The following is a 14478-nucleotide window of genomic DNA, read 5'->3' on the forward strand; positions in this document are numbered from 1 at the left end:
TTTTTTTTTTTTGTCCCCCAGAACGCCTGAGAAATTGATAATGATTCCAATCATCTTATACTGCATTTATATATTCAAGCTTTGTATATTATTACATCTAGAGTCACGGATATTTTATATGTTCAAGGATATATTATATACACACATATCTAGTGAGAGAATAGCTGGAGTATTTAATTGTACATGTGTACGGTGCATAAGGGTGCATTGTTTCACTGGGTTATCTTGTTGAGGAGAGGTATAGACATACTCTTGTGTGCGTCACTCTATACCAGACGTACTCTTACAGTACGACACGCAAAAATAAAGAACAAATCAAAAAGAAATTAAAGGCTATAGGCAGTTCAGTTACTGTGTCGGATTGTCTATGTTCAGATGGAGGAACAGGTTGAGCACCATACATAGTCCACAATAATAATCATCATTATAATCAAACTCGGGGTGTGTTAAGTGGCAGCGTGCTCCGGTTCATTCTGAACACTGCCAACTTAACCTGGGCGGTCAATTCTAAACCAGTTTCACACTTCAAAATGGATCAAGGATGAGGGAGAGAGAGACAAATTCCCAGCATGTGCTGTAGAAAGTGAGGAAGTGTTATTTGCCTTGACTGGTTGTGTGCTATCGTACACCAGCCCTGTGTTTCAAGGTCCAGCTTGCTTTCAGGGCCAAATAGAGGACTGGCCACACCTCATAGCCTGGTTTCTCTCTAGGTTTCTTCCTAGGTTCTGGCCTTTCTAGGGAGTTTTTCCTAGCCACCGTGCTTCTACACCTGCATTGCTTGCTTTTTGGGATTTTAGGCTGGGTTTCTGTACAGCACTTTGAGATATCAGCTGATGTAAGAAGGGCTTTATAAATACATTTGATTTGAAATAAGAGTGTGTGTGTGTGTGTGTGTGTGTGTGTGTGTGCGCGCGTACATGCAGGCGTGCATGTGTGTGTGTGTAATGTGAAAATGCATACGTAGTCACTGGTCCAGGTTATTGGACTGTTTGGCTAGTCATGTTTGTTTGCGGTGTGTGTCTGTCTGTGTTTGCGCCTGAGCCAAACATATTCACCCATCTACATGAATACCTGGCAACACATTTGACCGATATTTATTCACAAACATCAGTGCGTATGCAGCTGTTCTCGTGATAGATCACTGACTGCAGCATTTCAATAAATTCTCTCTCTCTCCCCCTCACTGCCAGACACACAATTAAAAAGATTTAATGCAAGAAAAGAATCAAAAAGAAGATAATAAATTAAAGGGCAACTCCACCACTTTTCACATTCATCATCTCCAGCACCACCCCAACATCAACATATGTGAAAATTGCATGTTTCTAAGATAAGTGTTTCCCCCAATGACATCTTCGGTGTGCATCATGTGATTTTTAACCAATTATGAGTAGGCATTGCCTACTAATTTCCTACTAACTGGTTTAGGATCTAATTGGAAACACTTACCTTCCTCTATTTATTTTACTATAAAATATAGAAACGTGCCATTTTCACATATGTTGATGTTGAGGTGGTGCTGGAGTGAAAAAAAATGAACATTTCCTTTAAGTGCTTGAACAAACCCACAAGAACACTATTTAAACTATACAATGTTTATTTAACCTTCTATCTGTTCATGTCCACAATCATTTACTAAGATACATCTCCTCTATCGCCGCCATGTTTTCCCTGGAAACAACCATTATACATTCTCTATTATGACCTCTGACCCTTCTATCTTAAAACCTCTTCGGGATCGATGTCCCTAAACCGGGATGGTTGTTCAAAGTTCAAAATATATAATTTATCAATCTACCCTGTTGTTAAAACATCTTCATATAGCCCCGATCTCTCTACTAAACTCACCCATATATAAAATATACAAAAGAGTATTTCCAAAATCTCCTCTGAACTGTTTTTGCAAATATAAAAATATACAGTTTTCCTATGTTGAAATCTCTTTGCTTTCCTCTCTTCTGCCTACCTCTCCTAATCCTCCTCCTCTAGATATAGCTCATCCTCTGTTTTCTAGTTTGCCCATGCCTCCCTCCTTGCTCAGTACAGTTAAAAAATATACATGTTTAGTCATAGAAAAAATTACACATCTGTCCTCCCCTGGCTTGTCTCCTTGCCTTTAGCTTAAAAACATTATTCGTCTGTGATCTGTATGACTTGAACACACCCATCTGAATGGGTGCGCGTATGGCCTGCGCATTACCCGAAAAAACACTGCAACGCACCTGATATAAACACTGAATGACGTCACGACGCAACCTGTCAAAGAGACACGGGAAGTGAAACCAGCATAGCACAGATACACAAAATGAAGGCTGCACTCACTACAACACTGCGGGCTACTCTCAACACGGATGCTTACGCCAGGTGTCATACAATGCTTACGTCACGTCTACGTAGGCCGTACGCGCACCCCCTCAACTAAAGTGCTGCCAATGTTGGGGCTGCCTTCTAACCCTCTCCCACCCTTCCCCTCATCTTCTTCTTCTTCCTCACAAGTCTTCGTGTCGGCTCTCGAACTTGTTGAGGATGTTGCGGCAGCGGCCCAGCTCCTTGTGCATGTCGGCCACTTCCTGTCTGAGAGCAGCGTTCTCTCGCTCCAGGAAGGCGGCGCGCACCGTGATCTGGTTCTCCTTGAGGCGCCGGGCGTCACGTGAGCGCTTGGCCGCCTCGTTGTTCTTGTAGCGCCGGCTCCAGTACTTGTCGTCCTGCAGGAGTCACGGCAAAGTAGAGGCGTGTTGTGGGGGGGAGAGGAGAGAGGAGGAGAGGGGCAAGAAGGGTCAGTTTTGTGATGGGGAAGGGGGAGAGGTGTCAAAGCTGAGCATTGTAGTTTCACACTTGAAGCATGTACAGTTGAAGTCTGAAGTTTACATACACCTTAGCCAAATACCTTTAAACTCAGTATAACAGTTGAGAGAATGATTTCAGCTTTTATTTCTTTCATCACATTCCCAGTGGGTCAGAAGTTTACATACAGTCAATTAGTATTTGGTAGCATTGCCTTTAAATTGTTTAACTTGGGTCAAACGTTTCGGGTAGCCTTCCACAAGCTTCCCACAATAAATTGGGTGAATTTTGGCCCATTCCTCCTGACAGAGCTGGTGTAACTGAGTCAGGTTTGTAGGCCTTCTTGCTCGCACACGCTTTTTCAGTTCTGCCCACATATTTTCTATAGGATTGAGGTCAGGGCTTTGTGATGGCCACTCCAATACCTTGACTTTGTTGTCCTTAAGCCATAACTTTGGAAGTATGCTTGGGGTCATAGATACTTTTGTACCTGTTTCCTCCAACATCTTCACAAGGTTCTTTGCTGTTGTTCTCGGATTGATTTGCACTTTTCACACAAAAGGACATTCATCTCTAGGAGACAGAGCGCGTCTCCTTCCTGAGCGGTATGATGGCTGTGTGGTCCCATGGTGTTTATACTTGCGTACTATTGTTTGTACAGATGAACGTGGTACCTTCAGGCGTTTGGAAATTGCTCCCAAGGATGAACCATTTATTTTCCGAGGTCTTGGCTGATTTATTTAGATTTTCCTATGATGTCAAGCGAAGAGGCACTGAGTTTGAAGGTAGGCCTTGAAATACATCCACAGGTACACATCCAATTGACTCAAATGATGTCAATTAGCCTATCAGAAGCTTCTAAAGCCATGACATCATTTTCTGGAATTTTCCAAGCTGTTTAAAGGCAGTCAACTTAGAGTATGTAAACTTCTGACCCACTGGAATTGTGATACAGTGAAATAATCTGTCTGTAAACAATTGTTGGACTTGTGTCATGCACAAAGTAGATGTCCTAACAGACTTGCCAAAACTATCGTTTGTTAACAAGAAATGTGTGGAGTGGTTGAAAAACAAGTTTTAATGACTCCAACCTAAGTGTATGTAAACTTCTGACTTCAACTGTATATAAAGATTTTATTAAAGCATGTGCCTTAATAACAATGCCGTCACAATGAGCTACTGTACAGCAAGCAATATGAGAGTTTCCTACCTCATTCTTACCTTGTTATTTACTGCATGCATATCTACAGGCCAGTTCAAACTTGCCCCTCCCCAATGTGTGCCCTTCCTTGAGGCATGCCCCCGTTGTCATTCACTTGAGTAAGCAGGAAGTTGCCCCGCTTCGTATGATGACATCGTATTGCTAACTTTACCTTGAAGCTTCTTAGGTGCAAACTACGTTTAAAGCCAAGAATCGCAAGAAATGTAGTACCTTCTGCTCATCTGGGACCAGCATCTTGCGGGCTTTCTTGATCATGGGCTGTGGCTTGAGCTCCTCGTCCGAGAAGCGGTGCCTCCGGGGGTCGAAGGCCTCCTGGCCCGGCACGCTGGACAGCGCCACGTCCGCTGGGTCCGGGTCAAAGTTCACCATGACGTCAGCGGTGCCGTTGGCGACCAGTGAGCCTCCTGGCGGCCCGGGGAGGCAGGAGGAGGTGGTGGTGGAGGAGGGCGAGAGGTCTGGAGGCATGACCTGGCCACCTATAATGAGAGAGGCCAACAAAAACAAAACTTTTGGTTGGTCACATGCTTCCCACCGTGGCCAGGGTGAAGGGTCAAAGCCTCCAGCATGCCAAGAATAAGGTAAAGAGGATTTGTTATTTCTGTGTATATGGCAACATCACTCGTTTATAAACTGGCTGCTGCACGGTGGCTGCAGGGATACAGATCGTCCACCAGGTGGAAGCATAGGCTACATCAATCAGTCAGTCATGTGGTTGAGCTGGCTGATCCAGGATAAGCCGACATCAATGCCCAATCCTAATAACAACCATTTTGGGCAAAAAGTTAAAAGTGATCCAAGAACAGTGCTGCTGTGTAAACAACCTTCTACACACAGCACTGAGCTTTCGTATGGCCATTGCTCTCTCCCCCCTCTTTAACCTTTGATCAATGTCATACTATATTTCCCTCAGTTAGTAAAATTAGTATTATCTTTAAAGGAGTAGTTCAATATTTTACAACTTGATGTTAGATGGTTCATCACCCTGAAAGTAGTCCATGTAATCCAAGGTTTGGTTTTCAATAAACAGTCACTACCCACTTCAGCTATCCTTAGCCACCACAAGCTAAGAGTGAACGGAAGTGATGGGGGGCATGTGAGCATGTTTACAAAAATAATGTCCAAATCCCCTGAAATCAATTTAAATCAACTCCATATTTAGTTTGATGTTGCTTAAAGGTGATTTTGCCATTTAAAAAAAAAACACACATGCCCCCATCACTTCCATTGATTGTTAGCTTGTGGTGTCTATAAAGTTAACTGAAGTTTGTAGTGGCTGTTGAAAGAAACCTGATTACAGTTCCTCCTGGCCCATAGACTACTTTCAGGGTGAGGAACCATCTGTCATCAGGTTGTAAAATAGTGAACCAACCCCTTTAATATAATTTTTTTTGACATTTGATAGCAATACATGCTAATTTTCAAGGTAAGACTTTGAAGCAGGATTTTAAAGCGTTCATAATCCAAACACACTATTATTTGTCGTTATTTTTTCACACTCCACTTTAACCAGTGAAATTAGACTGCAATTTATTAGGCCTTTACAACATTGTTTTATTTCCCTGAGGTGTAATATGAGCTATAGCTATGGCCACAGCAGCTTTTTCGTCAAGGGTATAGCCTAATCAAGACCAGCTGCTCTCTGGAAGACAACCAATACATTCCCTATACATTCATAAATTAGCTATAACATAGCCATTTCATTTTACATTTCAATTAAATATTGGTCTCGGTGTTATTGATTATTGCATTCTCTCTGGGGAAATCAGTCTTGTTGGCAACAATTGTTTGATTGTGCTCTGTCTTTAGAAAACACTTGAGGAAATGCAATGCTGAAATGGAATGTAGGAAGTGTGTTACATAAAATGCATTCCCCAGTCCCCTTGCTCCATAGCCACCACAAAGACAGTTCCCTACAATATCCCTCCAACCCAACATACCACCACCTCCCTCTACCTTATATTTAAAATATACACAGAATTCTTCCTTCCTAAGTATCCATAGGACAAACTATCCCCCCCCCCCCCATCACACACAAACAATACACCTCACCTTTCATTTCACAGCAGTCTTTCCCTCAGTCCTTGTCAACAACATGAAATTCTGAAATGTTATGTCACAATGTTGTTCAGTGTGTAAAGACACTGGTGTGGCGACATGGTGGCGTTATCTCTGCAATGTAAATCTCTCTGCTTCTTTATGCTAGGCTAGTCTTATGCAATGTTATCTCTCGCTCTCTGCTTTACTCCCCCTCTATGCCTCCCTCCAACCCCTCCCTCTTCCTACGCCCCACCCTTCCCGTCTCTCGCTCCATTGCTCTCTGCATCGGCACGTGACGTGATGCCTGCACATGGCCCAAGCGTGTGAGAGAGGGAGGGGAGAGAGTGAGGGAGAGAAAAATGACAGCTCTCTCTCCCTCTCTCTCTGTGCAGTTTTTACTGTACTGCAGAGTCTTCCTTAATAACCTGTTCATCTCCACATTTCATTCAAATGAATCAATGTGGTAAAAGAGGGGAGTTTCTTAAGTTAACCTCACCATTTCTATGATTGATGTACTTGTGTATTTCTCCAAGCTAAGGTGTAACTCTGATTGTCTTTCCTGTGCTGTAACTAATCAGTGTAGGTTCTCTTTATAAATGTCGTGTGTTTGTGTTGCTCATATCTAGCAGATCTGTATTTGTAAACTCTGAGTGGTTGTTTTGGACCCAGTACCAGATCGGGCAAGAATGTTTTGTCAGAAAATAGAAAGTGACATAACTATTTGAAGGCTACAGTCCTTGTCTTTTTGGAAATGGAACTAAAATCTTACTGCTGGCAATGTCAGAAGAATCTGCCCCCCGCAACCCATGGAGTCTGCAATATAGGTCAAGTCACCTAAAGTGCAAACATTTAGTATATACAATAACCTTGATGGTTATTGTAAAGCATGTGCTTGTATTTTGAAAACGAAATGTACTTTATGAAGGTAGTATACAATAGTATGTGTTGTTTAGAAAATGCCACCAGAAGGCGTTGGTGTTAAAATAAAAGGGCAGTGAAAAGTCTACTGGACTAGCTTGACACTACACCCCGTCTTTTTATATAGCTTCTACTAATATTTTTGTCCCCTGTCCCATGCGCATCTCCGGCCAGCATCATGCCACCAATTTCACACTAGACAAATAAAACACAAAGCCGTTCCACTGGCTCTCCTACATACTTGTTTTTGCCTTTGAGCTCCACAAACTGCCGTGCTTTCCCCCACCAACCAATGCCGACCTAGGGAATGTTGAGGAGGGTGCAACTACTGCAATGACGGCTCCAGCAATCTTGCAACATTGTCGATCTTCCACACACAAGATTTGCTCAGACACACAGATTTGTGTGTGTGTGTGTATTGTTGTGAAATTGTTAGATATTACTTATTAGATATTACTGCACTGCTGGAGCTAGAAACACAAGCATTTTGATACACCCGCAATAACATCTGCTAAACACGTGTATGTGACAAATAAAATGTGATTTGATTTGACACACCAACGCAAGACATGCAAACATATGGTCAAAAAGAAACAAAACACTTGCATGGACACAATCAAACACACACACACGTACCTGGACCCACCCACACCCTCCCCTCTTTAACCACACACCCTACTAACCACGTAGGCACTCGGGCCCTCCCATCATGCCTGGCAGTCCGTTTGGTGGTGGCGGCCCGTTGTCCAGGCTCAGCAGCGAGGAGGAGGAAGATGAGGAGGACATGGAGGATGATGAAGAAGAACATAGCGGAGGGGAGGACGGCGGGCACTGGGAGCTCTGGTTGGGCACGGCCGACTGCAGGGAGCTCTGCGAGGGCACCTGGGCGCTGGCGCCGTTGCCACCTTTGCTGTGCATGGCCATGCCGTTCTCAGTCAGGAACTCCTCCAGGTCCATGTACTGCAGCTGGAAGAGGCCACCGTCGCTACAGGGTAGCGTGCGCTCCCACAGATGGGGCCCCAGGAAAGCCGACTGGGAAGGCCGTCCGCCTGGGCCCCCACCCATGGTGTCCTCGTCCGAGTCCTGGGGCTTGTCTTTGTCTGTTAGCGGGAGATTGGGAGGGAGAGAAAAACAGATGGAGAGAAGAGAGATGGAGAGAGAGCGAGCATGAAAGAGCGAGAGAGAAAGAGAGAATAAAAGAGAGAGAACATTGAGGAGAAGAAGAGATAGCGAGAGAGAGAGAAAGAAAGAAGGGCCATTGAGTGCAACAATCCAGCCTCTTCAGTGTTCATCACTGATGTCTCTTATCATCACATAATCTGCCTGCGAGCCTCGTGCCCTTATCAGCTTTGCAGGCAACCAACCGCCATTACATGGATGCATCAGCAACAGTGGCAGCAGTCTTCCCATTCACACACAGGCTGGCTGAATAATGTGAGGAAGGGAGTGAGATGCTATGCAAATATCATGAAGGTGGACTGAAATGCTGCTCTGACATCATAACGAAGAAGTGAGATGCTAAGCTAACATCATGAGGAAAGAGTGAGACGCTAAGCTAACATAATGAAGGAAGAGTGAGATGGTAGGCTAACATCCTGAAGAAAGAATGAGATGCTATACTAAAACTATTAGCAGAGGTGGCATCGTCTGGTGTCTCAGCCCCTCATCCCCTTGAGTTGGAGGAGGTAATAAGGGGAGGCGAGAGCAATCAGATTAATGAGCAAGGAGAGGAGGCTCAAAAATGGGGGATGACTATCAGTGTGACCCCGCTGAGAGCTAGGCAGAGGATTTCACAGAGACAAGGCAGAAGTGGTAGGGGAAAGGGTGACAGGCCTGATTCATAGTGTGACGATCACACCCGGACTGTACTGGTGGCTCTGGACAGCACAGCACATTATTGTCAGCACGCACACACATGCAGATGGAGAGGAGCGAGACATGTAGGAGGGAAGAGAGAGAGGGAGTGGAGGAAAAAAAAAAGGGAATGCAAAATAAGAAAGACTGACAGGAGAGAGAAGACAGGAGAAATGAGAGGGGAGAAAGGGAAGGGAAAGCAACGCCAAATCAGAGAGAGGAGAAGGAACAAACAGAGGAGTAATTACAGGGAATGGAGACAGTAAAAAGAGACAGAGGGAATGAATATAAAAGGAGATGGGTTGATAAGGGAGAGGAAAGGGAAGAGGAGTGGAGATTAAAGAGATTCAAATAGGAGAGATGGCTGATAGGGCGACATTGGGGGATGAGAGGAAATATAGCAGATGATAATGAAGGGTGAGGAGAGAAATAAGAGGGAGTGCAAATAGGAGGACGGGGGTGATGGGAGAGGAGAGAGAAGGAGAGAAAAGAGAGGTGTGCAATGCAAAGAAAAAAAGAGGGATGAGAAGAGACAGATGTGAAGGGGGAGTGAGGGAGATGTGAGAAGTGCAAGAGGAGTGAATGAGGAGATATGGTAAACGTGCTAGAGGATGGAGAGGAGAATAGACGAGGGAGAGAGGAGAGATGCGTGTGGGTGTATACGAGGGCGAAGAACAAAGCATGCCAGGGAGAGGAATATACTGTTTTTGTTTTAAGGGAAATGCATCATGCATCGAAGCCTCAGGCAACTAACTCTCTCGGATGCAAAAAAGACTCAAGACTCCATCTCATGTAATAAAACCCTTCTCCATCCCTTATTAACATTAGTGATGCACCACGACTATGCATGTTCTGATGGTGAACTTGATGCTGGTAGGCCCTTTGTGCTCGGACTCCAATGGAAGAGCTGTCAGTCTTGATCAGCATCATCTCACACACACAAAGACCATCCATGTAAAAGGTGGAGGGACGTTGTTCAACTATATAGCCACCAGGGGGAGGATGTTAGACAGACAGAAGTTGACTGAGGTTGTGACATCCAGTCAACTTAAACGTTACGTCCCCTATTTAGGGGATTTTGTGTGGTTCTGGACCGGTTCCGCCCGTCATTTTTGTGTACAGAACACTCTGTGAACGGCATAACATCAATGGCTGTGCACTCCATGAAAGCTCTGGTTGTCCCGTTCCGCATGCTTCTCTCCGCTCTCATCTGAGACGCAGTATGTGAAAATCTAACACCTCATTTGCATAGGGAGCAACACGTCACATTTTCTGGCCTATCCAGACAAAGGATCAATTTCCTCTGGCTGTGAGCCTTGTAGCTCCGCTTCCAATGAACACGGCACACGTCTCGCTGCGACGTTTTCAGCTGGATTTAGATCTTTCAACAAGAAAAGATACAAAATAATTTTGTAGAATTTCAACAATACCACTTTCAATTGCTCAAAGAGGAACTTGTGCTTAAAGCTGAAGTTGTAACAAGTTAGCGGCCGCATAAATGGCGTCTCTGCTTTGCTGGGCAGAAACTTGTCCGTCTTCATTTATATGAAATGGTGCCAATTTTGTACTGTCACTAAGTGTGATCATATTTATTTCACAGTTATAGGAAATGTGGAATATTATAGTAAGTCATTTATCATTTGAATGTTACAATATTTAGAAAGCATTTAAATAATGTCAAGACCTATTTTTGTTGAATTCATAGGTTGCACCTCCGTCACTCGGTCAGGTCAGGAACGTTCAGGAACGTTCTCAAGCAAAAAAAGCAACAAGAAAAAGGAACGTTCTCAAACCGCCCTCTATCAGCGGCACAATAGTGGTGCCCTAACATCGTGATAAGCCCAGTCGTTCTGGACTGTTTAGTGTAAATTACAATATAGTGCCTGGAAATACGATGTTATTGGTAAAGTAGTGAAATGTTTAGTAGGAAACAACTTTGCCAGCATTATCATGTCCCCAAATGTACTTTAGACAGATGGCAATGTTGTCATTGGCTAGCAAAGTTCGTCCCAAAAAATAGCTAGCAAATCTAACCTTAGGTAGCTAAAAATCAGAGACAAATGAATTGCCTCCCTTTGAATGGCATTGTATTTCCAAGCCAATGTAATGCACTTTTGATGAAATCTTCATCAGCGCTCATTGACGATGCATTGAGTTGAACGCTCAGTTGGGCATCAGTACAAATCGAACGTTCAAAACAATATCGTGACGAAACACGCAACCCATGAATAGGAAACAAATGATACATGATTTTTTATATTTCCATCATAAATGTACTGTAAATTTGAATTTGTGTCCTCAAAAGTAACTATACCTCAGCAATTTATTTTAAAAAAATACCAGAAAAGTGAGACTTTAATCTTTCTGGCAGTATAAGAATGACTAGGTATTGCTTATGGCATTTATGATAAATAATACTTTCGGGTATGTCTGTTTAGGCAGAAATCTAAAATGTGTACTTAAAATGGCTCTAGTGTGAAAATCAATGTTTGTTGGATTGAGAACTGGTGTTAGACATCTTTATACACTGAGTGTACAAAACATTAAGAACACCTGCTCTTTCCCTGACATAGACTATCCAGGTGAAAGCTATGATCCCTTATTGATGTCACTTCAATCAGTGTAGATTAAGGGGAGGAGTCAGGTTAAAAAAAATAATGTTTCAGCTTTGAGATTGTGTGTGTGTGCCATTCAGCAGGTGAATGGGCAAGACAAATGTAAATGCCTTTGAACAGGGTATGCCAGGCGCCTCCCGGTTTGAGTGTGTCAAGAACAGCAATGCTGCTGGGTTGTTCACGCTCAACAGTTTCCCGTGTGTATAAAGAATGGTCCACAACCCAAAGGACATCCAGCCAACATGACACAACTGTAGGAAGCATTTGAGTCATGGTCCAGCAACCCTGTGGAACACTTGACACCTTGTAGAGTCCATGCCCCCAACGAATTGAGACTGTTCTGAGGGCAAAAGGGGGTACAACTAAATATTAGGAAGGCATTCCTAATGTTTTGTTCGCTCAGTGTACATCAATATCATGAGCTATGACCTTATTGAAGGTCTTTATTGAAGGATAAAAGCACTAATGTTCAACGCTGTTTGTGTGTGTGTGTGTGTTCTTGTTGCTGTGTTGTCTTAAAATATGAACCTATTTCCATAAGTAATGCATGATACAAGTCAAAGCAAGAATTGTCAAGCCTATACACTTTATATTTATAAACATGAATTCAAGCCAACAGAATGAAAACAAAGATTGCAGGCCAGCCTGTGTGTGTGTATTTATTCATTTTAACATTTGATATGCATGAACTTCCCCCTTCCTTCCCTCCCTGCCCCCACCACACACACAGACACACACAAACCTCACCTTTCATTGCACAGCAGTCTTTCGCTCGCTGGTCAGCCTTGATGGGCAGCTGTAGGAGTGTCTTGAGGCTGGCCATGGAGTTCAAGTGTCCGCCGGTCGGGACACTACCTGCGAGGTTACCCGTACTGAACTGTGGGCTCGCTCCGGCAGGGAGGTCAGGCGGTAGGAGCTGTGTGAGCGGCCTAGACATTGGTACGCCGTTGATTCCCACCGTGGAATGAACGCGGAATTTATCCGATTAATCCACAAACGATTGACTGGCTGTGAACGGGTTCACAACACAGTGACGTGACGATTAAAAAGGTGGACAGCTGAATACACACTGCTACACCAACTGTTATTTACCTCATTCGAACACCGAATGATAGTTTTTCTAAATATGAATTAAGAAAGTGCTAGAGAATAACAGTGAAATTCGACATATCAAATATAACTTGACATCAACAATAAACTATTGCTCTTCCAAATGTCCATGGAGAAATCAAAAGTGAAAATGATGTCCTCAAAGAAATGTCCATGGTCAAATAAGTGTTCGATTCTATAATCTTGCCAGATGCAATGGGCCCTTTAATAAATCTCTTATTCCAGCCTCTATCTATGAGATAAACAAAGTTGGACATCAGCGCTCAGATTTCGCGAAACATGCCTTGCTTGATGATGTCCATTTATTTGAGGATAATAGGCATCGCACCGAGTTGATTTTCTTCTTGACCTGGACAAAAATATTCCACGAAAAATAATTTAAATGGATTTTCGAGAAATGCCTATAATATAACGGAGAGCATTGAATGTGTAGTCCTACGTAAAGTCTCAAAACTCAAAGAAATCCAATAATAGAGAAAGTTGAAAAGAAGTGTATGTTTGGGGGTGGAGGGGGGGGGTAAAGGGTGGGGGGTGATAAGGGGGAAAAAGGCTTCGTCAAATAATATCCAACAACATGAGAGTAGTATAGATGTTAATGTCCCTTGTTTTCCTCTCCCCACTTAGTCGCGCGCTCTCTCTCCCTCCCTCTTTCTCTGTCGTTATTTTTGTCGTTCACCTTCACCCACTCCCTCCCTCCCTTTCTGTAAACTGCCAGCAAGGAAGCAACCAAGCACCGCGCGGCTAGAGTCAGCTGGAATGAACACGGGCCGCTCTCATGACATCACCGCTCACCGGGGATTGGCGCTGGGGGAGAGACTGGTCAATATTCATGATCCACACCTACTAAAACGCCCCAAACAGCATTAATGAGTACCCCCATAAGCAAAACAGTTACAGAAGGAGTTGTTGATTACTCTTCTCAAACCACAACCACCATAGCAAGTCGCCTCCTGCATAACTTTCAATGGCCCTCCTGGTGATGGAACCGATGGAACACGTGGTTGACTTTACTGTCAGTCATAAAGGTAAACCAGTAACCACGAGATTAATGAACCAACATACATATATGTTTAATTGATTATGATCACGGGTCCTGTAGCCAATCCTATGCCAACACAATAATGGAATTGCTCTGCAATGTTCAGTAGCCTCATTTATTTTCAAAGATTTTACCAATAAATTCCTTGTATGCTATTTGGTGTGTGGGCTATCTCCGAAATTTAAAGGACTCGGATCCCTTTCGTGATTTTGTGTGATAGTTAAATTAATCAAATCATTCAAATCATCATTATCAATATTATCACATCTACTTCGGTCCAAAACGTGAAAGTCAGTGTTTTGGCCGCAACAAAATATCTCCCTACCACTTTAAGAACGATTCCTGCTCTCAAAGCGAGCACATGGCCATGGCACGCTCGAGTGGTGCCTACCCGCAGCCTTGCCTCGCTGCGATTGGTCCAAATTAGGTCAGTCTCTGCCCTTTGCCGAACGCTATTGGACAAAAATAGGTCATTGGCTCCGCCCAAAGACTTCCCCATGGTAGGGCCGCGTGAGACAGAAGTAAAAGAGGCAAGTGAGGCCAGAGAGATTGAACGGATTAGTGTTGCATTTAGGAAGATCGAGATACTGAATTTGCTTTGACATGTATTAAAGTATTTAGTTGGTGACCACCCGACAGTGTAATAGTTTGGCTTGATCATTTTCCTTATAGCATTCCAATAATGACAATAGGCTATTAATACTTGGCCCTACTAATAATACAATGTAGCCTAATAAGCGTCAATACTTAAAATATATATATATAAAAAGGTACTTCTCTATACTACCCCTCTAGCTAATATTTTCTTCGAAAGTTTAAGTTAGTTATGATTATGAAGATCATTTAATAAACTTCCCGTTTATGAGTCACACTTTAGAAGTACAACAGCTTAATTGTAG

At 43.4% G+C, this 14478-nt stretch overlaps 1 protein-coding gene across 1 annotated transcript; it reads right to left on the reverse strand.

Moving 5' to 3' along the window:
* Positions 1-1579: 1579 nt before the first annotated feature.
* Positions 1580-13224, reverse strand: LOC120022857 (thyrotroph embryonic factor-like). Its single transcript, XM_038966896.1, has 4 exons — positions 12178-13224; positions 7645-8061; positions 4217-4482; positions 1580-2705 (listed from the first exon to the last, which is right to left on the reverse strand). Exons 1-4 carry the CDS (start codon positions 12365-12367, stop codon positions 2490-2492), a joined length of 1089 nt encoding a protein of 362 aa, XP_038822824.1. The 5' UTR covers positions 12368-13224; the 3' UTR covers positions 1580-2489.
* Positions 13225-14478: the final 1254 nt, after the last annotated feature.

This window comes from Salvelinus namaycush, chromosome 27 (genome assembly GCF_016432855.1).
Source record: "Salvelinus namaycush isolate Seneca chromosome 27, SaNama_1.0, whole genome shotgun sequence".
Taxonomy (NCBI): domain Eukaryota; kingdom Metazoa; phylum Chordata; class Actinopteri; order Salmoniformes; family Salmonidae; genus Salvelinus; species Salvelinus namaycush.

What these genes read in the sequence shown, in the direction of transcription:
- LOC120022857 (XM_038966896.1), bottom strand. Translation starts at nt 12,367, where the DNA reads ATGTCTAGGCCGCTCACACAGCTCCTACCGCCTGACCTCCCTGCCGGA. An exon ending in AGACTGCTGTGCAATGAAAG is followed by an intron (nt 8,062 to 12,177) that starts GTGAGGTTTGTG and finishes TCCCGCTAACAG; the next exon opens with ACAAAGACAAGCCCCAGGAC. An exon ending in AGGGCCCGAGTGCCTACGTG is followed by an intron (nt 4,483 to 7,644) that starts GTTAGTAGGGTG and finishes CTCTCATTATAG; the next exon opens with GTGGCCAGGTCATGCCTCCA.